Source organism: Festucalex cinctus, chromosome 5, assembly GCF_051991245.1.
Source record: "Festucalex cinctus isolate MCC-2025b chromosome 5, RoL_Fcin_1.0, whole genome shotgun sequence".
Classification (NCBI taxonomy): Eukaryota; Metazoa; Chordata; class Actinopteri; order Syngnathiformes; family Syngnathidae; genus Festucalex; species Festucalex cinctus.
Window position 1 is genome coordinate 8,684,752 of NC_135415.1, and position 27,939 is coordinate 8,712,690.

The following is a 27,939-nucleotide window of genomic DNA, read 5'->3' on the forward strand; positions in this document are numbered from 1 at the left end:
GTTTGTTTTCATGGAACACCAGTCTTTTATTTGTGTACACACTCTTGTACTTTTACTAAGTCCATTCATCATGGTTGGTAACAGAGGGTGAGGGATCCCTTTCACTTTGGGCATCTCTGGGATTCCCAAATAGGTCACAGATTACTCGTCAGAGACAAATCCAAGCCCCAAAGCAGGATACAAGCTAATCTTAGCTCAGGCCTGTTAAGATAAACTATCTGACTGATAGCAGGAGGCTTTGTGCACCCATTGTTCTGAGCTCCTCTCCGGCTGGAGAATGTATTTAACTCAAGTTTAGTCTGGTGTTTAAAATACACATTTTGAGACACATGACAAAGCAAAGACAAACTAAGGACTCACAAAAGGAAATCAAACAGTTTAAGTTATACACAATCAACTATTAAAAAAAAACAAAAGTGTGGAGGTGGATCTGTTTGTGCAGCGCCTTCCACAATGATTTCTTCAGGGCCACATGACTTCAAACTCAGGTTCAGCAATGTGAACGTAAATCAAAACAAGTCCTATATGACAATTTATGTGGCCACGAAATTGAGCCTAACTTTGAAGATAGCTGGCTCATTGTTGGCTGTCACCAGGACTAAACGGATAGGAGGGTGGCGCAACATGAGTAGAGGAGAGTGACATTATCGGGGAAGGTCAAACGGGGCAGCCAATGTTGTCAAGGTGCTTGTTGCTACTCAAAACTGCAATTGTGGCTATTTATTCCAGCCATCCTAGTACTTATTAGCGACACAGATGAGCTGGAGCCAATCCTGTCAAACATATGCTGTACTTAGACAAACAACTGTTCACACTTTCAATCACACTTATGGACAGTTTACAGTCTTCAACAGACCTAAACGTGAATATTTTTTGGATATGAGAGAAAGCTGGGACAAACTCATGCTAGCTCTGGGAAACATGCTAACTCCACACAGAAGGTCAGAAGTGTGAGGCTGATGTTAAACATTTTGTTGCCAAACTATTAATTGTTTCTTAACTTCTTATCAAATTTTGAATTTGGCACCTGAATGAACTGCCCCCAATAAGCCTACGCCACCGACCAAAAGACATAAAACACTATCAAGAAACCAGATGGTTTTGTGACAGAACAAAGTTAAAATATGCAAGATTAATGTAGCTCTAGTTGTTACTTGCTTCATTTTTGTTTCACTTTCTGCTTCAATCTTGACAGTGGTTGAACATAATTTGAGATGACATTAAAGTAAACCTGTCTGTGCTTTGAACATGGCACGGTGTGTAATATTTAGTGCCATCTAGTGGTGAACATATAGAATGCAACAGTGTTATAGCACGTAAACTATGGTGCCTCACACAGACACTTCCTAAGCCTACCACCAATTTACAATTCTGAGCTTACTTCTGTAAAGTTCAATGGGAACTTTCACTGCTTCTTTTATCTTGAGTGCTTGCTATACTAATAACAATAACCAGGAGACTGCATATTCTCAGTAGTATTTTTACTGGATGCCAGAAAGATTGAGTACACAGATGTGGAGCCTTATCTGCCGAACACGGAGGATGGCTTGCCCCATTCAAAATGGTCGCTAATCTTATACTACCTTGGCCATCCACCCCCACGCCATCACAGTCACAGCGACACAACGGCCTAGCTCAAGTCACCTAAGAGCCCTAATCAAAACACGTCAAAAGTAACATTTTTGGTCTTTCTCGGTGAAATAACCCTCAAGTCCATTGAAAAGCACTGGACTTTAGGTTGTTTTATGATTCATGAGGATTTATTTTTATTTCAAAATGTGATGAAATGACATTTGACTACTATAACAGTCTGCCTGGTTTGTATGCTAGTCGCCAACAAAAGCATAACAGTACACCATTTGTTTTCACTTTGTAAAGGAAGCTTTTGCGAATTTGTGTTGTGTTGCATTACGGAAATACTAGAAATGCCAGGCTGTTCGGAATTGTCAATCAATTATTATTTAGAGCGAGTCAGCAACCCAGCGAGCAGGAGCTAGCGTGAGCGGTGAGCAAGAGTAGCTAGCAAGTACTCGCTGCAGCGGCTAGCAAAGCGTAACTGGAGCGGCTAGCGGTAGAAGCTAGCAAAAGCTAGCAAGAGCAAGGCAGAGGAAGACAAATGGCGGGAGCACAAATGATGGGACTCAGCGACAACCACCTGCAAGCCCCACTTGTAGCGTGACCAACCGTCCCGCGTAGCTCGGAAACGCACATCCTTTGAAGTAGTAGGGCAAGTGAATTGAGCTTCAAACGCTGTGCCTCGTGAGACACAGTCACGTAGCGCATGCATGCACAGCCTTTGAAGCTCAATGACATGTGCCATTAATTCAAACGCCGTGTGTGTCCCACGTTGGTCACCCTACCCAGCTCAGTTGTGTAAGCTAAAATGGGCCCATTGGGTCCGACAGTAGCCGCAACTACCACTAGAGGCCAACTCAGTTCGTGAAGTTATTCTCCTTCGGGTATTCGTACTGGAGCAGAAAGATGTCACTGTCCTGTAAGGCGCGATGCAATCTATGTAAATGATTATTGATTAATTGATGTGATAGAACATATTATTTTTTATTAGTTCACCACGAGATGGTGCTAAATAATACACACAGTCACCTTCAAGTTTTATATTAATTGTGTGGACCCAAGGTCAAGGAAGAATAGGGATCATTAAATAAACAAAAAAAGCTAATCTAAATAACCTGTTCAGTTTCTAGCTGCCCATGATGGAAGTCTGTGAGATGGATATGTTTTGGAAACACTATTCTATTCTGGGAGGAAGGAAGAAGCGAAAGTGGCATGCACCCCCCCTGATGCGGGTGTTTCCCTCTGGGTTTTGGCCGACACACGACGAGCTCCATGTCTCTTAGCCTCAGAAGTTTGGCCGCCCCCAGGCCCGTCCAAAATCGTCATCTTACTCAGCGGCCCACGCTGATGTTGCACACTTTGCAGCTCGGATCCTTCTTGGCATTGGCCGTGGTCAAACTCATGAGCTGGTGGTGTCCACTGATTTGTTCCACGGCGCCCTGATCCAAACTGACCGGCTCTGTGAAAAGTACCTCCAGGATGACATCACTGGCGTGGCAGTACAGCGGCTCCTCCAATGGCCCCTGGGGGGCGGTGTATGTCAAGAAGGGGTTGCTGGCCAAGTCCAGCATGGGGAGGCGGCTTCTGCAGAAGTGGTCTCCCTCTGTTCCAACAGGGGCCAGCACCAGAACCACATAGTGGTACGCTGTGTACATGCAATAGAAGTCAGCAAAGTACAGGGAGGTGTTAGGGTTGAGCAGGAGTCCGGCCGGGATCTGGAAGCGCAGGGGGCCGTATGGAGAGTCTTTCGGGGGGAGTCCTGTATCGAACTCAGTGTTGCAGCTGAAGAAGACTCCCTGCAGTTTGCCATTTATGGGGGAACCATGACTCCCACTCGTGTCTTTAAGCGCAGGACGCATCAGACCTGCACACTCGTTTCTAATTCAATCAACCAGAGGGGAAAGTACATTATTACCATCATTATCATTCCATTTAATAGACATTGTCATTCACATGCCATTACAATGCTTCACTTACCTGATGCAGTCAAAGTAATCTGGATGCTGATTGCGATAAAACACAGAGAATTTCAAAAGCCTTCCCGCAGAGCCTTTGGCCTTGTCGAGAAGCTGCTGAAGGTGTTCTATGGCATAGTCTGAAAAGTTAAAAGGAGCGCTATAATCATTTCAAAAGTCTGCCCGTCCTTTCAAATGCTAATGACCCTATGTGAAAAGGGAATTGTTTTTCTTTTTGTCTGTGCTTATGTAACGTCTTACGGCATATATTAGCATCACTTGAGCTGCCAGGCGCCTCACCTCCTGTGCAGAACTCCACCACTTGGCTCCACTCTGACACCAGGTATTCGCCATCGGGCTGTCGAACCGCGGTCTGCACGGCGACACAATACTCGGTGCAGGGGCTGAGGAACCAGTGCCCCCTCACCGCCATGGGCAGGGGGACGGCCTTCGCCACCAGTTTGGTTGGCACATCCTGAAGGATGGCACAGAAATATCACTGGATGCTGTTTCATTCATTAACATTTCAAAGGAAATTTTAATGGCTTTTTAAATCAAGCCTTTCTCTCTATAGGATTTGCATTAATACCGTGATATTCCTTTCAAGCCCAAGCGGCTGTAACGAGGAGACGCTTAATCAAACCAGCTTCTTTGTTTTGGCCAAGGTGTCTAAGAAGCGCCGCTAAATACTCAAGGGGCTCACATAGCCATGGCAACATGGATGATGTAACTTTGTTTTGCTCTTTTATCTCCGTACAAGAAGCTGTTTTTAGATCTTTTTTTTTTTTTTTTTTTTTTTTTTTTTTAAAGGGGAAGTCAACCCCAAAATTTTCTTTTCAATAATATGTTGTAGATTGCTTTTTGTGTTTGTGGAATAGGAGCAACAAAATCCTGGCCATTCTGTGGGGCGGCCATTTTGCCACTTGCTGTCTATTTAAAATGACATCACAGCTCTGGTAACAACCAATCACGGCTCAGCTTAAAAAAAGGTGAGCCGTGATTTCTCGTTAACTGATGCTGCATTTGAGGAAGGTTGGAATTCAGATTTATCCCAGTATCGACCTGAAAGAGTTCGAGGCGAAAGTGAACAACCAAAAGGGCGGCTAGTGATAAATTGTTTTTTATTTTGGTCCTCAAAACTCATTTTGACCTCCAGCAAACTTGCCTTCTTGCGATTTTGCTTCATTTATGTATTTTTCTTATTTTTCTTTTATGTCGAATATTTATGAATGAAGAAAACTATCTACTATCTCAAGTGTTTTACCATTCACTGTCTGTGTTGCCAAAGGGGTCGCCATTGTAGTATGATGTCACATTGTAGTCGGTCAGGGAAGTCGGGGTCCTTTTTTCCCCCCGACTTCGCAAGTGGGATTTCCGAGTTCAGGGGGACGTGCCCGTACACACTACTTGAAGTTGGAAAAGTCTGACTTCCCACTTTCCTTGAATGCAGCATAAGCCTGAAAAACTGTGATGTAATTTTCATTTGACAAGTGAGAAAATGGCCGCCCTCTGAAATGGATGCTTAATTCATATCCCTAAAACACAATATTTGGACTAGTGGGGTTGCATAGAACATATTATTGAAAATAATTTTTCAGGTTGATTTCCCCTTTTACTACAAATTGCTTTTGACTCAAAATTGAAAACTCCACCCATGCACACAATTAGGCTGCACTTTGCGCTAGACTTGCACTGAGCATGACCATATGCCCCCTCAGCATCTTGCTGACTTAATGTTGGTGTCTAAAATTAGTGAATAATGTGCATTAGCCGTGATTACCACAATAACTGGTCAGTGTTGCATGTGTATTTGTGAGTTGTAAAAACACAAGTACAAGTGAGTCACAGGCCCAGAGCTGTTGACTGCACTCATTTTCCCTCTTGCTTCAATTGGAACGGACTGAAAGGGCACAACCGCTGCTTTCTGTGCTCAGATTAGTCGAGAATGTCCGTTAACCTGACCGGACCTTTCCCAACCGACTGCTTATTTTAAGCCTTTTGCTCTCATGTCAAATCAGATATTTGGAGACAAACAGTTTCATCCAGGTACAGAACCAGAGGCCGTTTGGGGTTGTCTCACCCTGTGTTTAAAGCGGTTGGGATCCCTGCATTCTTTGCGGCTCAGGTCAATGAAGAAGTGGGTGGCTCTGGCCGTGTCCTCGGGAGTCATGTCCCACACGATGCGAAACGAATCGCACGTCACCTCGCATATTTGAATGTTGCACGGGGTGGCGAGAGGGGTGTCCATTTCTGTCAGGGGGATAAGACAGGACATTTGAAAGCAAAATCATTTTTGAAAAGCCTTCCATTAAAATCACTGTCACATACTTGCAAAGCATAATCTCTTGAGCCTCGCGAATATTTAAATGTGTAAATATGCCTGCTCTATGTTGATGGATGCAAATAAATACAGTGGGTTTTTTTTTTTTTTTTTTTCATGCATCAGGGAATTTTAAACACTATTTGGAATCGTATCCATCATCTAATTAGTTATTTGCTTCATGCTTTAATCAACATTTGGACAAACTCACTTCACTTTTGTACTCTTGTAATTTCTTCTTAACCTTATTGGCACAGTATGTGCTTGTTCTGTAACTTGGCAATATCAACACTATAAATAATTTGAAATCTACATTTGCCACATCTACTTTTCATATCAATGTACAGCTGTAATTTTGTGCTCTTTCTTTCAGTTTAATCTTATATTACACTCTTTGAAATACTTCGGAAGTTGGAAGTTTAATTAGGTTTTCAAATGTACCAAACACAATTTTGATATGTGTAGATGACCATTTTTATTATTTTGTAGAATTGAAGTATGTTGTAACTGACTGGATTACAATGGTAGTGTCACATGCTGCTGCCTTGCATGTAGATCAGGGGTGTCCAAACTTTTTAATTTGAGGGCCACATACATAAAAATATAAGAGTGAAAGGGCCACTTTACAATATTTCAACTTTCATTTATTAAACATGCTAAAATCAGTCAAGCAATTAATTACAAAGTGTTTATATTTTCTATTTATTTATTTAGTTATTTATTTTAGTTAACATAACATACAATAGCTGTCTGTTAAAAAGGATAAGGCAAACAATTTTGCATTTTTCAAGATTTTGGGGTGGTCAAGGGTGGTCAAGGGCCCTGCATGCTATTGTAACGGTCCTTTGACTGGACTCTCTCAAAAGAACATGAGACAATTGCATCTCATTCAAAACGCTGCAGCTCGAGTTCTGACCAAAACAAAGAGATCAGAACATATTACTCCAGTACTTAAGGATTTACACTGGCTCCCATTCAGCTGTAGAAATTTTAAAGTTCTGCTACTCGTCTATAAATCACGAAATGGTTTGGGTCCTGAATATATCCAAGAAATGCTGATTGAGTACAAACCCAGCAGGGCTCTGAGATCGACAGACTTGGGCCAACTAGTGGAACCCAGAGTTCGAAGCAAACATGGTGAAGCTGCATTTAGCTATTATGCTGCACATAGATGGAATAGGCTTCCAACAGAAGTGAAGACAGCCCCGAGTGTAAATTCTTTCAAATCCAGGTTAAAAACTTTGCTTTTTTCTTATACCTTTGATTAGGGACTTTTAAACAGCTTTAATTAAGTGTTTTTATTATTTTAAACTTCCTTATGTTAAATGTTTTAAAGTTTATTGAACAATGTTTTAAGATTGTTATTGTATGTTCTTTTTAGTAAATTTTGTAACCTATTTTCATTTATTTTTCTTCCTCTGAATGTTAACTACTGTTTCTTGATGCTTATGTGTTGTCTTTCCTTGTGTAAAGCACATTGAGTTGCCTTGTTTATGAAATGCGCTATACAAATAAACTTGCCTTGCCTTGCCTAGACTAGATCCACCCCATTGCACTGAACATCAACATAATACCATCTCCACATTCAGAACCAAAACAAAAGCAATCTGTAGGAAGTTGACCATTTTTAAAACAGTCACCAGTAGCCTACTGTGGCATCATGAGAGGACGTGTAGTGGAAGGACGTTACATTCCCTTTTAGAAACCAGTGCCTCACACCAAAATGGCCGCCCATCTGGACACTACATCACCCAGAATGCATCACAACAAAACCAGGTGTGGTCACTTAGACCCCTTGATTGAAGCAGGCCAGGCTGATTGGAATGGGGTATATGCCACGGAAGAGGCGGGATGTGATTTTGCACATCAGTTTGGTTCTGGTCCGGGTTAAAGTTAAGTTAAAGTCACCCTGACCAGTACAATCGGTCAGTGATATTTACAATTCAAGTTTGACGCCTGTTAATATTGACCAGTATAATCGGTCAGTAGTTTTATTCTGCTGTGGTTTCACTGTCATTGTGAACTTTACTTTAGAGTCAGGAGATGCAGACATGGGTGGAAAAAGGGGGAAAACAACTCCGTTGGCACAGAAAAAAAGATTAGGAGTCAATGTTTTTGCTAGGCTGTTTTTGGACAATTGTATAAATAAGGAGGCCGCCAGATGAACTTTTGCCGTGTCTTTTGGGATTGTTTACAATCCTTTTCTCGCGCAAACAGATTAAAAAAAGAGGCGGCCCTCAATCGAGAAACTTGTACTCTGCCTGAATTTGAATTTTGGAGATAAATCAGACCAACTTTGACAGAACTTGTGTGCAGTCATTTCCTTGTGTCCTCTTTGGGTCCAAATTGAACACGCACTTCTGGTGAGTTTGTTGATTATGCTTTTCATATCAAATATAATTATAAAGAAAGATCAACCAAGCAAAAATTTCCAACAGTTGCGAACGTGCAACCGAGGGGCACAAAGTTGGAAGCACAAGTATTTTGACGCAGCCCACACGTCGCAAACCGAACCGGAACCAAACTGATATGCAAAAACAGTCCCGCCTCTTCCGTGGCATATACTCCATAAAAGGAGAACAAAGGAGAAGGAAGTCACTGAGGTGGTGGTGGTGGAGAAGTACTGGAGGGACTTGAACTCTGAAATCTACCAACGTGGAGAAAAGTTGTTGATGCTTTGTGATGACCTTTGGTGTTTTTGAAGCCAACGGGCCTTGTTGTAGAAGTCAGATAAACATTGATTTGGTTTAATGCTCAACATTGGTACAATGATAATCCTCCTGTCCTAGCACACCCCTCATGACATCACACTACTTAGAGGTCGACAATATGATAGCAGAAAATGGAAGAATCAAACTTTCGCTTCCAAAATGGAATTGCCATTATTCACCAGTGATTTAAAAAGAAATTGTGTTATTTTAGTTGTAAATAGTTTGTGTTTTTGTGTATCTAAAAAAGCTCTATAGTACATACACCATTCTATTAGCAGTAGTGGCACCTATTTTCCTACTCTCCCTTCTAACCACCCACCTCCATGTTTTTATTTTTTAAATGAGCCTCTTGGACCATGTAAAATGTAAATTTTAGTCTATGCAATGGACTACTACTAAAAAAAAAAAAAAGATGGTGGGCCATAGTTTAGACACCACTGGTGTAGATGGTGTGGGTTTGATTCCTGGCCAGTGCCTGCATACCCTGCTGGGCTCAATTCTGGATAAAAAAATAAATAAATAAATAAATAAAAAAATTAAAAAAAATAAAAATGTGCATGTTGCATCAAAAAGGAAGTACAGTGTCAAAAATGTACATAGCAAATCATATGATTGATCCCTGATGGAACAAGCCGAAAGCAACAACAACTTTGCAGTTGACTTTATTTTTGGTTCCTTTTATAGACATGTATTGTGTTTGATCTAAGACACCCAATATTGCTCTTTGAAGCACTTCATAAAAATGGATGGATGAAATATGGAACTGAGCTGTGTGCTAACAAGATGGAAATATGGCTGCATTGAAAAGGAAGTACAAAGTCAACCCTGTGGTCATTATCTCTTGAAAAGGAGCCAAATTAAACTTTCATCCATGGATCATCTTTCATTTTGTCCCTTGCTCCATTTTCCCATCTCTTTGGTAGCCTTAACTGACATTTCCCATCATTATGCAACATGATACGCTTCCAGATGACTCTACGCCTTTTTATAATCATCTCCATCAGTCTCCCAGCAACCACATGTCAGCAGCATCTCCTCCTCAATCCTACAAAAGATTTGTATTATTTTTATGTTTGTGTCTCCTCTTTTATTCGTTTGGCAGGACAGGACAAAGGGAGATTTAGGTAGTGTCTGTGGAAGGTGATGAATCACTATTGGTCACACATCAGCCATTTGATCCACACTGCTGCACAAAGCCTTGAGTAGCAGGCCAGGGTCAGACACTTTTTTTTGATGGTGTTTGATTTGCTGTCCGCCTTATTTATCTGCAGCCCAGCACATTGCACGTTTCCTTTATCCCAACCAATCCGTCCCTCTTGCACTGAGCGTTTTGCATACGTGTGCCGAAAATAACCTCAAGAAGCAAACCCTGACACGCTCAGGATGCTGCCACACATGGACAAAGATGCTTTCATTAGCACATTGTGAGGTCTGCAGAGGTGTTGTCATGACGGACGGGCTGCATCATCTCATTAAAGCTCGCGAACTGTGAAATGTGCGCGTTAGCCCGTCCTCATCGCTGAAGGAAAAATTGCACGTGTGTTTGAATGCGACTTGTGCTCACATCTCATCCCCAAGTTTCTTTCAGGAACAGAAAGTGGGCCAACAATAGATTCTCACAGGACACTCATCAAAGGCTGCTGTCTGGGAACGTTCCACTTAAAGATCCAGTGGATGTGAGCACAGTTCAAATGCAGGTTTCCAAATCACTCGCACATCCCTGTTGCCCTCATTTGTGCATCGGTCTGTGGGAAAAAAAAGAGCCAATTTTCTCAGCTGCGGCGCTAACTGTAATAGCCAGCTGCTCCAAATCAGCCAATTTGGGTCTGTCTGATGGATCTGACAGAAAAACACCACATTAGTTTAATTATTTGTGTGTGCTCCACACTCAAGATTAATTCTAACACGCACACACAGAGATGCAGCGGATGCTGATTTGTGGAGCACCTAGTTTACATTTGCACTACTTGTTTAATACCCCAGTGAATGTATACATATTTAGAATGTATGATGCTTGGAAATGTTGAATTTAAATGTCATCTTTCCTGCATTTGGTAAAGTGACAACAAAGTTTGGAGGACATAATCAGCAAGAGGCACATCATGTGTACATAACTATAGCAAGCATTTATGAGCATAATATTAGGCTAAAAATACACCCATGAGAAAGGCTTGACCAGTGAAAATATGCATTACAGTACACAATAGAGAATAATAACATCAATTGCATAACATATCACTCAACATGATCAAGTGTAATTTGATATTTCAATCTCAATCCTGCTCACATAATAGAAAATAAATCCTTACTTGTACGCTGTTAACACTGATTGAAGATTTTAGGCGCTGTTCCTTTTTCCCGCTTCCGACTCTCCTTATGTGCTGCAGTCACTGATAGATCCCCCTGGAAAACTGATTAGGAGGTGAAACCAACATACTGGATCCTCTCTCACTCTGTCTCTTTCTCTCGCTCGTGTGCGCTCCGTCTGTTTCTCTCATCTGTGTGTATGTGTGCCACACAAACACACTCACCCTTCGCCCTCCATCTCCCCCCACCCTCTTTCTCATTTTTGCTGTGGGCTTTGAGCGTGATGTTTATTTGACTCTTACGCAGCTGCACAGCCCATGATGCATTCAGAGCTAAATGAGGTGAGCCGAAAAGAGAATTGTCCAACACGGCAAGCTCATCAGCATGTTTAAGTGTTGCCCTGAGGTGCTCTGATATACAGTCGGCCGACACTGAACTCTGCTACGAATCATCATAAATGCCACCACTCACATTTTAGAAACGTAAGGACACAGAGGCTGTTATGAAACATAAAACATGTCATTGATGTAAGAGAATATTCAAAAGATAGCGCATGTGATGTCCCAGTAACTAAATTGCAGTTGGCACAACTGCAATGCCATATGGACTTACTCCACAGGGCATAACTCCGCCACCCCCACCCCACCTAGCCCATCCTCCGGCGAGTGATGCCACAATGTGAGCCCAGAGTAAGCAGATTTGCACTGGCATTAGTTGTAAAGTGGGATGTTTTGCATCGGTTCCATCGGACAACGTTTAGGATTTCGCCAGAGATTAAAAAAGTGATGTCCAGAGACGTTCTACTCAGATTAATGGATGTAATCTCCTTTTAAACAATGGGGATGGATTAACAACAAACAAAACAATAGAATAAGAATTGACAAAGAATGTTATGTATGTGCTGTCTTCACAAATACACAACTTATACACTTATACAGTTTAGATCTGGTGACATATTGTAAATTTATGTCACCAGACTACCACTCACCAAATTTCATTTGGTATATCTAATAAGAACAAAGAGAATAAAACTGCATTTGACGCCTTTGTATAGCGTATGGAGGGTGGGTGTGGGGTGGGGGTGGGGGGGTACGGACTAAGAAACAGTTTGAAACGACAGAATCTATGATTGAATGCTGATAACAGTGCATGTGAATGGACTAAGAAACAGCGCAGTCAAACATGAAAGGCAGAATGTTTAACACGACAATAAATAGTTAATATTTGGGTTGTTTAAAGCAATGACTCCAAACACTGTACTGCAAAAATTGACCCCACCTCCCAAAAAACAAACAAACAAACAAACAAACAAACAAACAAACAAACAAACAACAACAACAACAACAACAAAAACAATCCTTTTTCCACGACAAATAATGCATCTTGTATAGAAGACATCTGTGGCTTTTTTTTTGTGTGCCTTGGATCATTTGTAAATTGCTTTAGTAAAAAGGATTAACACGAAACAATGAAACCAAAGCACATGCGTCGCGATGCGCACATTGCGCAGCTGTGATCCGCCTCAACATCGGCTGATGACACCCGGAAGTTAAGTGTCGGCGTGTGTGAGTAAGCAGCAGAGAGTTGGGCTATTTTTCGACACTCTGCTCACAAATGTGGAGTTATTGTTTTCCCGGGATAAATACGCTCAATTAACGTAAGTGGCTGTACGTGTGTGTGTCAAAAGACAAGTCGGACATGTCTATGTCGTCGGTGGTATAGTCGGCCACGTGTGTGGATGCATTTCTGCTGTTGTTGACTCCGCATGAGTTACCGGTATATAATTATGACTTGTCACTGAAATCTGGGTTACGTTTGTTTGCCTGTGTTTCAAAATTTGCTTTACATGTTTGATCTAAACACATATGAATTAATAAAGAAAAACACTTGTAAATAGGTGACTTTACTTTGAAGACATATTTTTTTCAGATAAAATATTTGCACTTTTGTGGCGGGCAACCAGTCCAGGGTGTACCCTGCCTACTGCCCAAAGCCAGCTGAGATAGGACCCTTGTGAGGAATAAGCGGTCAAGAAAATGGATGGATATTTGCACTTTTGCTCACAAGCTTGACATTTTAAAAAACTGATGACTATTACTAGAAATTGAACATTAATATTGTTATAAAGTCTCTTGCATTGCGTTATTTTATTATGCTTTCGTGCAGATTTTGTGGCTGTTAGGTCTACTATTAAACAATGTATTTCCATCATATTTATTTTTAAAATGTCTGTCAGGATGGCTGATTCAGGTGCAGGAGATCCTAGTGGCCATCGTATGCCACCACCTGGAGGGGTCGGGAGGAGCCAGCTTATGGGCCGCCGAACACCTGCAAACATCAATGCGGGTCGCCTTCCTGCAATGCGTACTAGAGATCTCACCCTGGGGGGAGTGAAAAAGGTCCGTATCCCCAAATATATTTGAATGAATGGTTCTCTTTTCCTCTTATTTCCATAAGATCCTGTTTTTCTTCCCCTCTAGAAAACTTTTACACCTAACATTATTGGTCGCAAAGTTAGAGAAGAGTAAGTTCACATTAAGATTATGGGAGGGAAATGTGTAAAAGCACTTCTGATGAATCTTGACTATGAATTATGCTTGAAAGAGTCAAGGATGAAGGCAGGCAAAAGAGAGAGCGGATGGATACAACCCGAGGCAGAGGTCCAAGAGAGAGAGGCAGGGGCCGGGGTCGTCCAGAGGTCATCCAGTCCCACTCTATTTTTGAGCAGGGTCCAGGGGAAATACCCATTAGAAGAAAAGGTAATCATATAGCTTGTTTAATTACCGTGTTGTTGCTTTGGATCATATCATGCCCTTAATTATCTTCCCTTGTTGATAGGTTATGAAAGTGAACGAGATGCCCCGACCTCAGGACCATCCCCCATCATCAATATTAAAAAGGAGAAGAGAGAAACTGAGGAAGAGACGAAAGAAATCCTTCGCAAGCTGGATAAAGATGGCGTGAGTATCACGTCATACTAATCAATACTTACTAGCACTATTTAATATTGACTATTTGATTCTTTGTTTTCCCTGCTTTTTTTTTTTTTTAAGTTTATAGATGATCCAATCTTGAGGGGCGAAAAGAGGAGCTGCCCAGTTCAACTCCCTCTTGCTGTGTCAGGATGGGGTTTCAAGGAGGAATTCAGTGCTCCTACTATTAAAATTGAGAAGCTGGATGAGGATGATCCCATGGAACCTACAGTTGAAAGTCCTTGTATGCTACACATTCTGTTGTTGATCATAGGTTAACAATAACAAGTGCAGGGTGTCAACGATCTTCACAACTTCAAGCCAATAAGGGTTACGTAGACCTCAGTGCTCTACTTTTGATCCCTTTAGCATAGAAACATGCAATCATCACTTGTCAAGCATTAAGACCTTTGTCAGTAGTTAGCTTGTGTTTTTAATTACCTACTCCGCAATATAGATCTAAGAACAACAAAGATGTCATAACTTCTTGTCGTATTTATTACCAAACTCCTTGAAGGGCCCTTGCGTCTCCACAAGGGGGTGCAAAGTTCCCACAAAAATGCCGATTGATTTTTATAGATGTGAAAGATTAACACACTAAAGTTTTTATTTTCAGTGAAGCACCAGGAAAAAGAGATTAAGAAGACTGAGGCTGCTTTCAAGCCGCCTCCACTCCCTGAGCCGGACGTTCTGCCGGATCTTCTTCACAAGTGGAGTCTGAGCAAAGGTGAGGAGCTGTTCTTTATGCAGCTGCCCGACACGCTGCCTGGCCAACCACCCACCAAGGAGTACAAGCCGATCAAGACCGAGATGAAGTCTGAAGACGGTCAGTCTGTCCTCTTGAAAACAGAGTCTCAGGTAGATAAAAATCAATACTGCATAGTAATACAATGATTATATTTTATATGTAAGTACACTTTGGATATTTAACAGGAGGAGCAAAATGAAGATAACACCTGTAATTTGAAAGATCTGCATGAGGGTCTTATTGGAAAGATGCTGGTTCGAAAGTCCGGTCGGGTGCAGCTCATATTGGGCCAGATCACGTTGGATGTGTCCCTTGGGGCATCGTGCGCTTTCCTTCAGGTATGATTGGAGATGATTCATTAACGTTGCTGTTTTTCTGTCTGTGTTGTCACCTGCTGCTTGAACCACTCCTCTGTTGTTTAATGATGGAATTACTGAGCGAGAACTCCTCCCCTTTGTGTCTCTTTAATTTCTTCCAGGAACTGGTTTCTGTTGACACTGAGGGACGAACAGGTGACTTGACTGTGTTAGGGAATGTCAAACACAAAATGGTTTGCTCACCAGACTTTGAATCTCTGCTGGAAAGCAGGTGATGATAATTGATGCCCTTCATTTGGTTGTGATTTGCGCTGCTGTGTCATATGAAAGTGTGCTAACTCACTAAACTGTATAACTTGAAACAAGACCAAATGTTTGGTTAGACACATTAATTCAGTGATTTGCCATATTTTATTTTACAACTAAAATAAATGGACTATACATGAATGTAAATGTGTGAATAAAAGTTTTTTTTAATCAAATAATTGTTTTTTGGTTTTTTTGTTTTTTTAATGACAAAAATGATTTCACGTTGTCCTAGTAGTAGAAACGTCTCTTCATACCAGAAGATACTATAGATTTATAGTCCATGTTACACTGTTTAACCATTCAGTTTTGTAACAATATGATATCTTACAATGGGCCAAAAAAAAAAAAGTACAAAATATTACAGGTGTCGTAAGCAGCAACAACCAGTCACGAATAAAATATAAATTACTCTGACAATCAAAACAGAAAATTATGTTTTATGACATAAAACGAAAAAAAATAAAATTTTTAACTCACCAGAGTTGCTGGTAAATGTCTGATTTTTGCCTTTGTTGTTCCTGAAACAAGCATAACAGAAAGAGAAAATGTTGACATCAAGGGCAAGTGGCCTGGCCTTGTGAATGACACACCCACACCAGTGTTATGGCTTCTTATTTATCAGCCAGCCAATGTGGTTGTGTTGGTCACTCTGGTATAAACAGCATGCCCAAGCTGATCCCACAAGTGTTCAATGGGGTTGAGGTCGGGAGTTTGGCAAACCTTTCCATCATCTCCACTTCCAAACTCTGGAGGTAGTTGATCAACCCTGGCCTGTTGGCACGCGTTGTCATATTGAAGGATAGATTTTGGTCTAGCGTAAGTGTTGCTAATGACAGCAGAAGCTCAATATGAGACAATGGTTAGATCAAAATTAAGATGTTTGACAATGGCAGAGAAAAATGGGAAATTTTTCATACTCAGTTGTGCTGCTCATCCCACAAATGCATGTTACTAATCCTTAAAAATTGGGAACCAGAAAACGTACTTTATGTTACATCAGTTAGCACTATTCGCACTAGTAATATAATGTAGTAGCAGCTTTTAAGCAGATGGTGTCGTTGTAGAGATGCGCATGTCTCGGACGGGTTGTAAAAACACGCAGCTATTAGCTGCGCTCCTACTAGTGGCTCGTTGCCTGTTCACGTTGTCAGCCGGATGGAGTTTGGCTTCAGTCTGCCGGACAAAGACAAAAGATGGACCGGTGTCGCTATTAAAGGTGGGCTTATCATCCATTATTTACCCTTTTACATGCGTTCTAGTAGTTATGAGACTAGCTCTCGATAAACATAATCGCACACGCTGACAACAAAAGCTTGGCTCAGCAATTCATCCTTAATCGTGGCCGATAGCAAAAGCTAACCCAAAGAGCTGGAGCACGCCTGGAGTCAGAGACCCCATGTAGCATACGGCTCGTTAAAGCTCACTTTAATCTTTGGTCACGATGGCTAAGTGGGCACCTGTAAGCTTTTCTAACAACATACGTCAGCGTTTAAAACATCAAGGCTGCTACATGGTAGAATTGGATATGTAAATTGTTAGTGCCTGTTGGTGAAGAAGCTAGCTGTGCCTCGAGCTTGTCGTTAGCCGTCCCGCTGAATCATCAGTCGAGAAGAAGAGAAGGGGGCCTCAGACAAGCTCTTAACTCCTCAAAGATTGATAAGTCTAGTTACAATGAAGGCTTCTATAAACACCAAATACGTGATGGCTCAAACAACTTGATGTACACAACGCCGTTACCAGTTAAAACTCGACTGATCAGAACACACACTGAAAATGCTAAGTCTTAAGTATGATCATTCTAAGTGAGTCATTGTGAGGATGATCAACTTGTTTAAAATATTCTTTCCAGGCCAACTTCCCACTGAGGAGCAGAGTGGAGCTTCACCACAAGCGAGCTACTTGCTGATTCCAGCTGTTTTTTGTTTACATCCTCCCACTGGGACACTTGCTATAACCACAAGGACATCTGGATATTACATACAGTTAAAAAGACTGATTGACCTCTTTCTACTTTAATATTGCCATGATGGCAACGTTAAGATGATCCTCTTTTCTCTGTGCAGCGAGAGGGTGCTCCATCCTATAGTTGTCTTAATGAAGCCCTTGTGTTGACGCCAGATAAGGGCCAGTTGGGGCCAAGGCGTAGAGATCGAGACTTCTTCTCTACCCATCTGACTTGCAAAGCCCTCGCCACTCACCTCTTCAATATGGAGCTGTTCTTTAACCCCTTTGACAGCTTGGTGTGTATCCTCCTGGGTATCTCCTTCACTGTGTGGTTCACGCTGCTGCTCGTCTTCATCATCGTGCCCGCCATCTTTGGCGTGTCCTTTGGCATTAGACGGCTCTACATGAAGTCATTGTTAAAGATCTTTGAGGTAAGCACTGTCACCTAATGTTGTATGGGTTAAATAAGGACTTTTTTTTTTTTTTTTTTTTTTTTAACCTAAATTTAAAGGTTAAAGTTTAACTAATATTTTAATGTTAATGTCATATTAACTAAAGTAGAGGAGGTAAAGTATGATGTACAACTACTCACCTTGTGAAGATGCTTAACATGTAAAGGAGAGCAAACAGGAAGAGGGCAGGAGTTAATGTTTAATTATATGATTATTAAAAATTACCTTTCATGGCTCTTTTAACATTATGTGGTGGCATCGCAAGGAACACTGCAAAGAAAAATAAAACACACTTGTGAAGGTTATTAACTTTTGAAACATTTATACTGAAAAGGAAGGATGTTTGACTTTGAAGTGAAGCTTCACTTGTATTCTTATGTAGCATGCAACCATGGTTCATTGCTTTCAGTGGTTGATATGGATTAACATTGCAGCCTGCTGTTATGTAACCTGGGGGGGTGGGGGTGGGTGGGGGGTTGTTAGCTTGTCTCTAACTATAGTCTGTCAAATCTCCAGCTGCTTTAAATACATCAAACGTTGCCTTCCTTTATACCATAATGAGATTAATACACTTAAATGAATTTATTATCATGATCACTTAGTTGAGATTCTTGAGCTAAATTCTCACAGAAATCTGACCAAACTTGGATCAGATTTTATGCCAGAAAAAGTGAGCCATTGTGAACTGGTGGAGATTTCCTGATCTTGTAATTCCTGTAGCAAACATGAGGAATGTCGAAAAGGCCGCAAGCTGTACTAAGCTGCATCAAGGTTTCTTGGTTTGTTCAAGTGTGATAATCAATTCTCCCAATAACACCAATGTGACAATTGTGACCTATTGATGATTTTAAAGTAACTGCCTAGTGATTTTTGACTTAATGAAAAAGATTTTGCATGGCAAGCTTTGATGTGCGCCATATTAGTCAAAGCATCTTTAATGCCAAATATTCTTTACCCGAGCTGGAGGCAAATTCCAGTGCATTTGGACGCGCCTTCGTCTTGCACTGAGTGAATTTAATCATAACTTGTTGCATTCTAATGTCTCACGCCTTGTTATGTTGTGCTGTCATGTGTACCGGTAGTTGTGTGGGCTGCTGGCGTGCCTTCTGGTCCAATTCTTTCATGGATTGTCTTTGGCTCATGCTTAAGAGAACATTGTGTACTTTTCCTCTCTCAGCACTAGGGGTGTGAATTGCCTAGTACCTGACGATTCGATCCGTATCACGATTCATAGGTCACGATTCGATTTGATACCGATTAATCCCGATATGAATTTACAAGCCGATTGTTGAGATTTTTTTTACTCAAATTTAGAAAATACCATTCAGTAAACTTGTACATGTACACTGTAAGATTTGTATGAAAATGTATTATTTATTGATTTCAAACTTCAGTGTTATAACTGTGAGCCACTGTATTTAACAAACAGGTTGTAACCTTTTTTATGTTTGATCAGCATTGAAATAAAGTATTAAGGCTTAATGTTCCATTAATATAACATTCTTCCATGCTTAAGGTGTGAAAGTTCGACATTTTGTGGAATATTTTTCCATCAAAAATGGATGTAAAAAAATCGATTCGGCTGCCTATTGAATCGATTCAAGAATTGCGTGCTGTAGTATCGCGATATATTGCCGAATCGATTTTTTTTTAACACCCCTACTCAGCACAAATACCTCCGTACTTTTGTTGCTTAAAGGAAGGCCTCTGCATTGAAGTAGACTGCAACAATGCATACATGATTACAACTTGTAAACCTTGTAGCAGGTGAAAAAAGAATAGGACATGATATACAAATAATATGACACTATGGTTCTGAATAAGCGATGTGGAAAATTCACGTTTAATTAATCTTTCAGCTCGCCTGTACTGTTGTTTTTGTAGTGGGCTACACTGAGGATGGAGAGAGGAGCCAAAGAAAAGAATCATCCCTTGTATAAACCCTACTCAAATGGTAAGGTGGGCTCTTAGTGGGTTTTATTTTGTGTACATACTCCATGTGTGACACAACCCTCATCTGGATGGCTTCAGCTATCATCGCAAAACATCCCACTTCCTTGGAAGAGGAGATTAAGGAGATTCGGCGCAGTGGCAGCAACAGAGACCTGAACTCGGCGCCCGAGTTTGAGATGTCGGACATCTTCTATTTTGCTCGAAGAGGAGTGGAGAGCATCATGGACGATGAGGTGACCAAGCGCTTCTCGGCGGAGGAGTTGGAGTCTTGGAATCTGCTGACACGGAGCAACTACAACTTCCACTACATCAGCCTGAGGCTGACTGTGCTGTGGGGACTGGGCCTGCTCATCCGCTACGGCATCCTTTTACCACTCAGGTATTAACTGCACAAATGTGTGTTTAATCTTAAAGGGGAAGTCAACTCAAAAAAAGTTTCTTGACGATAATGTTCTATGCATGCCGTCTAGACTAAACATTGTAGTCTCGAGTTAATGTTGCGTTAGTGGTAGTGACGTGCAGTCAGGGGAGGCAGGTGAGGCACAGTCCCCCCTTGTCATCATGGAAATATAAAATTAAAAATATAATAACTCTTTTTACCGCCAAAAACGTTTAATAATGATTACTGAAATCACAATGTATGCCACCATAAACGTTAATTGACGTGAACTATTTTTATTTATTTATTTTAAATCAATGGGCAGTGCAACATCTAGTGGAGCGCTGCCTGGTCAATGGGATTGTGAAATCAAAAGCACACACTAACTATGGCCAGCAGATGGTAGCATTGTATCTCTTTTCAGTGGGCTGCCTATGTATGAAATTAAAATGAAACGAATCTGATTAAATTTGATGAAATAGAACGTTTTCAAGGATGACGTGAATGATCAAAGCCTTTGTCATATTAAATCTAATTCACAGAGTGTCACTAAACAAAAAATATTACTGTCAAAGTCACTTTTGTGCACAAAAGTGATCTTTTCACAAAAAGCTTGTTTTCGCCTTATTTTGCTGTTTTCGCTTGATTGTCACTCAACTTACCTATTTTCAAATGGTGATGATAAAGAACGGAATAATGATAATGAAAGAATGGAACGCGATCTTACATGTGGTACTCACCATGTTTATGTAGTAATAGCACGTAATATTCTGTTTGCTTGAAAGATGAGTTAAAATACTCGAAATCGGCTGTCATTGTCGTGGTTGATTTTGGATAATGTGTGGCAGTAAAAGAGTTAAATGGTTATATTTATTCAGTGTTAAAGTTCTTTCTCATTTAACTTCACAAATTTTGGATTTTCTTTTTCAAAATCGTGGAATTTTCACATTTACCGTTCAAATGCTAAGAGGAGGCGAGCGCTCGCTTAGCTTCACTGGCGTGGATTCACATCACTATGCCAAGAATCACTGGTCTCACTATCGCCCCCCTGACATAAGGCACGCAGTTCTCCTGCCTCATGTCAGGGGGCGATAGTGAGACCAGTGATTCTGATTTGGCGCACTCCTCGGCGCCAAACAATAGAAGAAGTAGTATTAGCAAGCTAACAGCAAGTCAAGTGCAGCCATCCAGTAATTTTTTTCTCGTTGCTGGGCCTTTATTTCAAAATGGAGGATTGCATCTCGAAATTGAAGGAATTTTCTAAACTGGACTTTCAATTAAAGCAGGAGATACTAATTCAAGGACGACCAACACTGGAGCTAAAATGATTGCTTCAGACTACGGGAAAGTCGACCCGCTCGAATGCTGGTACGAATTTTTAAACAAAACACGTTAAATGTTGCCAATCAAATGATGAATAAGCTGTAGGTTCATTTATTTGTAAATCTGACTGTGCCTCACCAGACATGAACCTCACCGCACGTCACACGTTCCACTAACTTAGTGGAATATGATTTAATTAAGCAGCAAAATACAGTTTTTATTGATATCAGAAAGCGGCCATTTTGCCACTTGCTCTCGAGTGAATATGACATCACAGTTGCTCAGGTTTCAGCTAACAACCAATCACAGCTCAGCTTCAGAAAACAGGTGATAAGATGACATCACAGTTGGACAAGTCTCAGGTAACGAATCACAGCTCTGCTTCAGAAAACAGGTGAGCTGTGATTGCGTTGCCCTGAGTAACTGTGATGTCATCTTCAGTCGACAGCAAGTTGCAAAAGGCCGCCCCCTGAGATGGATAAAAACGGCTGGATTTTGCTTCATAACTCGTATTCCCAAAATGCAATATTAATCAAAAGGTAGGTTATGTTTAGACTACTGAGGTTACATATATTATTGTCAAGAAATATTTAAGGTTAAGCACACCTAATGTGAGTGTATATTCCATGTTACGATTTCAGCCTGAGACTAATAATTCTTCTCTTGTCAGAAAAAGGAAGTGTGGTAGTGGAGAGAGTAGTAGCATACAAGTGTCTTTACAGATGTGTGAATAATGTGATCACTTTATGATTGCGCATAAAGTGTTGTTGTTGCGCATCCATGTGAGAGTCGCTTAATGTGTCACACATAGTGACTCATTGCTGAGGCTGGCTGCCACACATCTAGTTGCCAGTGGGGAGACCGAACGGGCCACGTGAACACAGACGCACGTCATTCTCTGCAAGCTTGTGTCTTATCACTTGTCTCAAATCTTTCTTCACGCTATTTAATCAGCACCCTCTTTGAAAGTGGAATTGGCCCTTTCAAATGAATGTTGTCTGTTGGCCAGCTCAATTACAGCCTAGTATGTCCTTTCTAAGGGTACATTTATAGTCAGTAACCATAAGAAAGTTGTCTGATGATAAAAAGCTCCCCTTTACTTGCATATGAGTCCTTATCTGTTTTTTTGTTTTTTGTTTTTGTTTTTTTTAAATATAGAAATGATATTACTTGTACCAATCACTAACTTGCATCTGTCCTTTTTTTGGTTTCAGGGTAACCCTTGCCTTCACTGGTGTTGGCCTCCTTGTATTCCTCACTTCTCTTATAGGCTTACTGCCCAATGGAAGGTATGTGTGTCTGTTTTGAACTGAACAATGTGATCTTTTCATCTTTTGCTAAATTCTTTGACTGGTTATACTGGGTTGCACAGCAGTGATTCGGCACATTCTTCATCTGATACAACATGCAAAAACAAACTAAACTGGACTCTTTTGTGGAAATATGACCCAAGTGACCATTACTGTTTTGTGCTCCTTGCAGAATGAAAAGTGTCCTGAGTGAAAAGGCCCACCTTATGTGCAACAGAATATGCGTCAGAGCCCTGACTGCTATCATAACATACCATGACAGGTAAGGAGAAACGTTGTGGGTCAAATAATTGTTCTAGGCATGATTGGTTGAACTTACGTGGACCAGTGATGCCATCATTTTGCTATATTAAATTGTTGAAGATGTTTTCAATAAGTAATGACTCTGTTAAAGGGATCGTTCGGATTTTTTGACATGAATCTCAATTTCATCCTCACCTCCAGTGTGTGCGATCAGCACTGACTTACCCCTGACAGCGTTCTGTGACACGAGTTCTGGTCCGGTGTTGGACGAGAGGAAAATAGTCCAGCAAGCTGGCTGGGGTCTCGGAAATAAAGCGTTTTTCTTCTAAAAACTATTTGTGTTCAAAAGCGTGATACATTTCCATCACAATACTCCTTTCCTGAAAAAAGTCAGACCCCATTACCGCCAGCCACTACTTTTCTGTTCGTTCGTATCACTGCGCGTCGCCCTGTAGACGGCTAATTGACGCAATGCAGCCAGCTAGCTGATCCTTCCGCCTTCGAAAAGATAAACAACTTCTAGCGGAAGGATCAGCTGGCTGCAGTGCGTCGGTTAGCGCTCTACAGGGCGCCACGCAGTGATACGAACGAACAGAAAAGTAGTGGCTGGCGGTAATGGCGTCTTAACTTTTTTCAGAAAAGGAGTATTGTGATGGAAATGTATCACGCTTTTGAATACAAATAGTTTTTAGAAGAAAAACGCTTTATTTCCGAGACCCCAGCCAGCTTGCTGAACTATCTTCCTCTCGTCCAACACCGGACCAGAACTCGTGTCACAGAACGCTGTCAGGGGTAAGTCAGTGCTGATCGCACACACGGGAGGTGAGGATGAAATTGAGATTCATGTTAAAAAATCAGAACGATCCCTTTAAGCATGGATTTATGACTAGAGATCCCCCAAAGAAGAAGTACTTATTTATGTTTGTTTAGTATCAGGAGAAATAAAACATTCAAAAAGTTAGACTTGTTTTGAAGAAAGTTATTGATTATTGGTGTTTCTATAAGGTGGGGAGAGTTTAAAATGTGATTGTTTCATAAAATAGATTGTGTGCTGAAGTCGCTGCAGTCATATTGCTACTTTGTTAGTGCTCGTGTAGTTGCCATTTACAACAAGATTTTTATTGCACTACTTCATCTACTTATTACCGTCTTATCGGTAGGGAAGTAAAAGAGGAAAGATGGCCCACAAGGAAAAGTGATTTCATCGTTGATATCTTAACAGGTGTATCCATAAAGAGGTGCACAAGCTATTTAATTACTTGTCATTTAATCACTTTTGGTATTGATTGTAAGGTTAGACATTACGTATATAAGCAACTTGTATTGTATATAGTACATTACATTTTTGTAAATACACACATCAACAATATCAATACAGTAATTTGCAAGTTGTATAAATATGTCCACTTTTTTTCCCTTTTTTTTTTAATCAAATATGTCTACTATTTATTTAAAAGAGGCAAAATTGTTACTAGTACTTGTATTAGTTAAATGCTTTACTTACATCATGGCCATATCATTTTGTTGGCATTACTTAATTTTTATGTAAAAGTATTTTAACTTTGAGAGGTAGGCATTCATTTGTGAGTTTTACAATCATCTCTTTGTGCTGACTTCTGAAATAATGCTTATTACTTATATTCTTTGATCTTGTAATAAGAAAAAATGTATGTCGTCGCATACACATTTTTTACAATTGTATGTACTTTTATGTATACTTATGGACATAGCTGCACCTATTCCTCCGCATACCTAATCCATCACGGTCTACATAAGGTTACATAATGCCAGATGCTTTTCTCTGAAGTAAGGAGGGCAAGGGTGGGTTAGCACTCAGTTAGAAAATGAGTAGTTGTGAAAGGAAGGTTGCCAGAGGCTCAAACTTACTTTTATGTTTTACTGGTTTAGACAATGCACACAACTCTCCAAAGAAATGTCTCTTTTAGATGCTGATTCAGCAAATGCCATTATTCTATTCGGAGGAATTGTGGACTTAAAATGTAGGTGCTTTCACAGCAGTGTTTGCCCACTTTTGTTGTGCGAGATATCGGACCTGTTGTAACTTTCTTTTTGGCATGGTGATAAAAATACACCAGTCAGTGATGCTTTTTTGTAACTCAATCTCTGGAGTGAAGTCTTGGTATCTGCAAGAGCCTCATGTTGGATGATTTACAGCTGCAACATGATTTATATGTTGCACTTTAGAAAGAACTAGTTGTTTATTTATTATTTTTTGGTTTTAAAAGAAACAGAGAAGTTGATGTGTAACTGTGTCATCGTGACTTTCAAGCACATGTGGTTTGAGTTGATGGTTCTTTGATGTATGTTAAACGTGCACACCTAATAGGTTTTTTTCTCTTATACTTGTAGTGAGAATAAACCCAAAAATGGTGGAATATGTGTTGCTAACCACACGTCACCGATTGATGTCATAATTCTGGCCAGTGATGGCTGCTATGCAATGGTAAGTGTAAACTATTTTTTTCCCCAACCAGTAAGGAGTCTTTTGGAATTCTTCAAAGGTGTCTAGGTGGCGCGCTTTGGATGTCTAATGTTGTATTTGTGTGTCAGGTGGGCCAAATTCACGGGGGCTTGATGGGAGTCATTCAGAGATCCATGGTGAAGGCCTGCCCACACATTTGGTTTGAGCGCTCAGAGGTCAAAGACAGACATCTAGTGGCCAACAGGTGGAACTGCTACTTTTTGTCTACATGTTTATGATACCCAAGCCAAATTTAAGAATCCATTGAAGATAATGAGATGTATTCTTCTCTCTGCAATACAGGCTGAGTGACCATGCACAAGATAAATCTAAACTTCCCATTCTCATATTCCCAGAAGGTGAGTTAGGTCATGTTTTATTGGTTTGAGTTTGATTAAAGCAAGAGTGTTGTGTTACTAGTAAAATGTCTTTCTTTCTTTTTTTTTTTTTTTGTAGGTACGTGCATTAACAACACATCAGTTATGATGTTTAAAAAAGGCAGTTTTGAAATTGGTGGCACTGTGTACCCGGTTGCTATCAAGGTAGGAGAATTTGTCTTAATATAATTGCATACTCTAATTTCAACAATGTCATTTGGTTGTCGAATTTCCTGTGCAGTATGATCCCAGATTTGGAGACGCCTTCTGGAATAGCAGCAAGTTCGGAATGGTCAACTACCTGTTACGTATGATGAGCAGCTGGGCCATTGTCTGCAGTGTGTGGTACCTTCCTCCTATGTCCAGAGAGGTACGACTCTTCACTTTATTACTATTAAGTCATTCAAATATGACTGTTCTTACACGTATCGATATTTTCCATAGGAAGGGGAGGATGCTGTCCAGTTTGCCAATCGGGTTAAAGCAGCCATTGCTAGACAAGGAGGATTAGTGGACCTTTTATGGTAAGACAATGTCAACATGTTTTTTTTTTTTTTTTTTATCACGGTCATACACAGACTGTGTTGTTGAATGTGTATACTGTTATCAGCGTCTAATTCAGTCTACAGAACGCAACAGTATATACGCCCCACCCACTATATTAAAAATAAATAAATAGTATGTTACCCCCAGCAAAAATGACAGTGATGAAAATTCTTTTTTGCAGGGACGGAGGTCTGAAGAGAGGAAAAGTAAAAGATACCTTTAAAGAAGAGCAGCAGAAGCTGTACAGTAAAATGCTGGTGGGCACCCAAGAGGATCGCAGTCGCTCCTGAAAGACTTGTGAGGAGGTGGATCGGCTCAAAACCCCCCACAGGGAAGCTCTGACTTCAAATGAAGTCAGCTGTGCACCCTCTTGAGTTGGGGTTCCCAGACTTTTCTCTGCCTCACACAGACGTATGCCGTTTGCAGCGTTGTTTCAGGTCCGTTGCAGTTAAGTGAAGCAACAATTCCTCGCCTGCATTAGAATGGAAAAGTTAGAAGTGCTCTGAGATGGAGCCATGTCTTCCTTGTGGTTGAGGAAAAACGTGTAATATATCTGTCAGTAAGTTTCTGTTTTGTAAGTTTATTTTACCATGTTTGTATTTCAGTCAAGATTTAAGGTAACCCTGGTTTCTCTCGGGGTATATAACAGAGTTATAGATTAAACAAACAAACAAAAAAAGACTGTTTTGAGACTTTGCATGACGGGCTTTTGTCTGACATGATGCCAGATTTTGTTACATTTAAAGCTATTTTTATTAGCTTTTTTTTTTTTTTTTTTCCCCTCCCTCAGACAGAATCTTGTATTCTGCGCTGTTTTACAGCAAGACGTGTATCAACCTGTTACGACAGCAGTAACTGGTGTTACTGAACTCTTGTTTCTTTTTTTTCCATGGAATGTGTAAATGCTCACATTGTGAAGTGGAAAATTTGCACCAAGTTAAACAACATACTTGTGATTCTTACAGCTCAATTATCAATGACATTGGAAAGCAGGTAATAATGCAGGTTTAAACGATTACAACGGGTCTTTAAACACACTTGAAATGAGGACACTTCTTGGGATGCCAATTTGTTGCAGCAGTAACACGTTTAATTTATTTTAACTGAACTCCAGAGGCTATTGTCTTAATTTCCCTTGCTTTGGTGATCTTTGTCCTATTTGGCAGACTCTTCAAGAACAGGAAGTGTCTGTAGATTGGCCTCCTTCAGGTTGGATTCTACCAACACGAACTCGGCATTTAGATTGCACCAAACGTTTAGCAAAAATAAACCTTCAAGAATGCCATTTGTCGCTGTGGGTTTATTTGAAATGCAGAACTCATAACTTGTTCAAGTAAGACATTTGACTTAAATGATGGAACTGTATTGCAGATTAGCCGTTCAAAAAACTGGGACTCTTACCAGCACATTTGTTAACATACTGTTTTCAACTTAATTCATTTGTTCCCGCTAGGAGAGAATAAAGTGCACTCTGCATGGAGAAGGGTAAAATGGTGATGGAAATGGTCGTGGTTGAACAGCTCTCCAGCAGCACTATGGAAACCATGATGTGCTTGTTGAGGCTGAAACGGTACAACCAGCTATTAAATCCACTACATTTGGTCACATTACTCAGGCATTTATTGTTTTGCAGGTTTTTACCTGAATCTGTTTTTAGTAGCAATTAGTAGCAAATCACTAAACCTTTATGAAAGGAATAAGGAAATAGAGATATAC

The 27,939-nt window shown here is 40.6% G+C and overlaps 3 protein-coding genes across 4 annotated transcripts; 2 read left to right on the plus strand and 1 right to left on the minus strand.

Moving 5' to 3' along the window:
- Positions 1–2: 2 nt before the first annotated feature.
- phyhip (phytanoyl-CoA 2-hydroxylase interacting protein) lies at positions 3–11,442 on the minus strand. Its single transcript, XM_077522229.1, has 5 exons — positions 10,871–11,442; positions 5,611–5,780; positions 3,831–4,005; positions 3,553–3,670; positions 3–3,453 (listed from the first exon to the last, which is right to left on the minus strand). Exons 2-5 carry the CDS (start codon positions 5,776–5,778, stop codon positions 2,907–2,909), a joined length of 1,008 nt encoding a protein of 335 aa, XP_077378355.1. The 5' UTR covers positions 5,779–5,780; positions 10,871–11,442; the 3' UTR covers positions 3–2,906.
- A 915-nt stretch (positions 11,443–12,357) lies between these two features.
- On the plus strand, positions 12,358–15,352 carry polr3d (polymerase (RNA) III (DNA directed) polypeptide D). Of its 2 annotated transcripts, none has more exons than XM_077520649.1 (9): positions 12,358–12,525; positions 13,105–13,267; positions 13,349–13,392; positions 13,473–13,627; positions 13,707–13,828; positions 13,922–14,084; positions 14,457–14,698; positions 14,774–14,926; positions 15,067–15,352. In XM_077520649.1, the coding sequence occupies exons 2-9, from the start codon at positions 13,106–13,108 to the stop codon at positions 15,178–15,180; spliced, it is 1,155 nt and encodes a 384-aa protein (XP_077376775.1). In that variant the 5' UTR covers positions 12,358–12,525; position 13,105; the 3' UTR covers positions 15,181–15,352. The 2 variants fall into 2 exon arrangements, with proteins under 2 accessions (XP_077376775.1, XP_077376774.1); XM_077520648.1 differs by lacking the exon at positions 12,358–12,525 and adding an exon at positions 12,539–12,644.
- A 911-nt stretch (positions 15,353–16,263) lies between these two features.
- gpat4 (glycerol-3-phosphate acyltransferase 4) lies at positions 16,264–27,508 on the plus strand. The gene is made up of 13 exons (XM_077520644.1): positions 16,264–16,430; positions 17,064–17,589; positions 19,495–19,564; positions 19,642–19,942; positions 22,480–22,554; positions 22,748–22,837; positions 25,189–25,282; positions 25,390–25,505; positions 25,604–25,659; positions 25,757–25,842; positions 25,919–26,047; positions 26,122–26,201; positions 26,405–27,508. The coding sequence occupies exons 2-13, from the start codon at positions 17,422–17,424 to the stop codon at positions 26,511–26,513; spliced, it is 1,374 nt and encodes a 457-aa protein (XP_077376770.1). The 5' UTR covers positions 16,264–16,430; positions 17,064–17,421; the 3' UTR covers positions 26,514–27,508.
- The last annotated feature ends 431 nt before the right edge of the window (positions 27,509–27,939 follow it).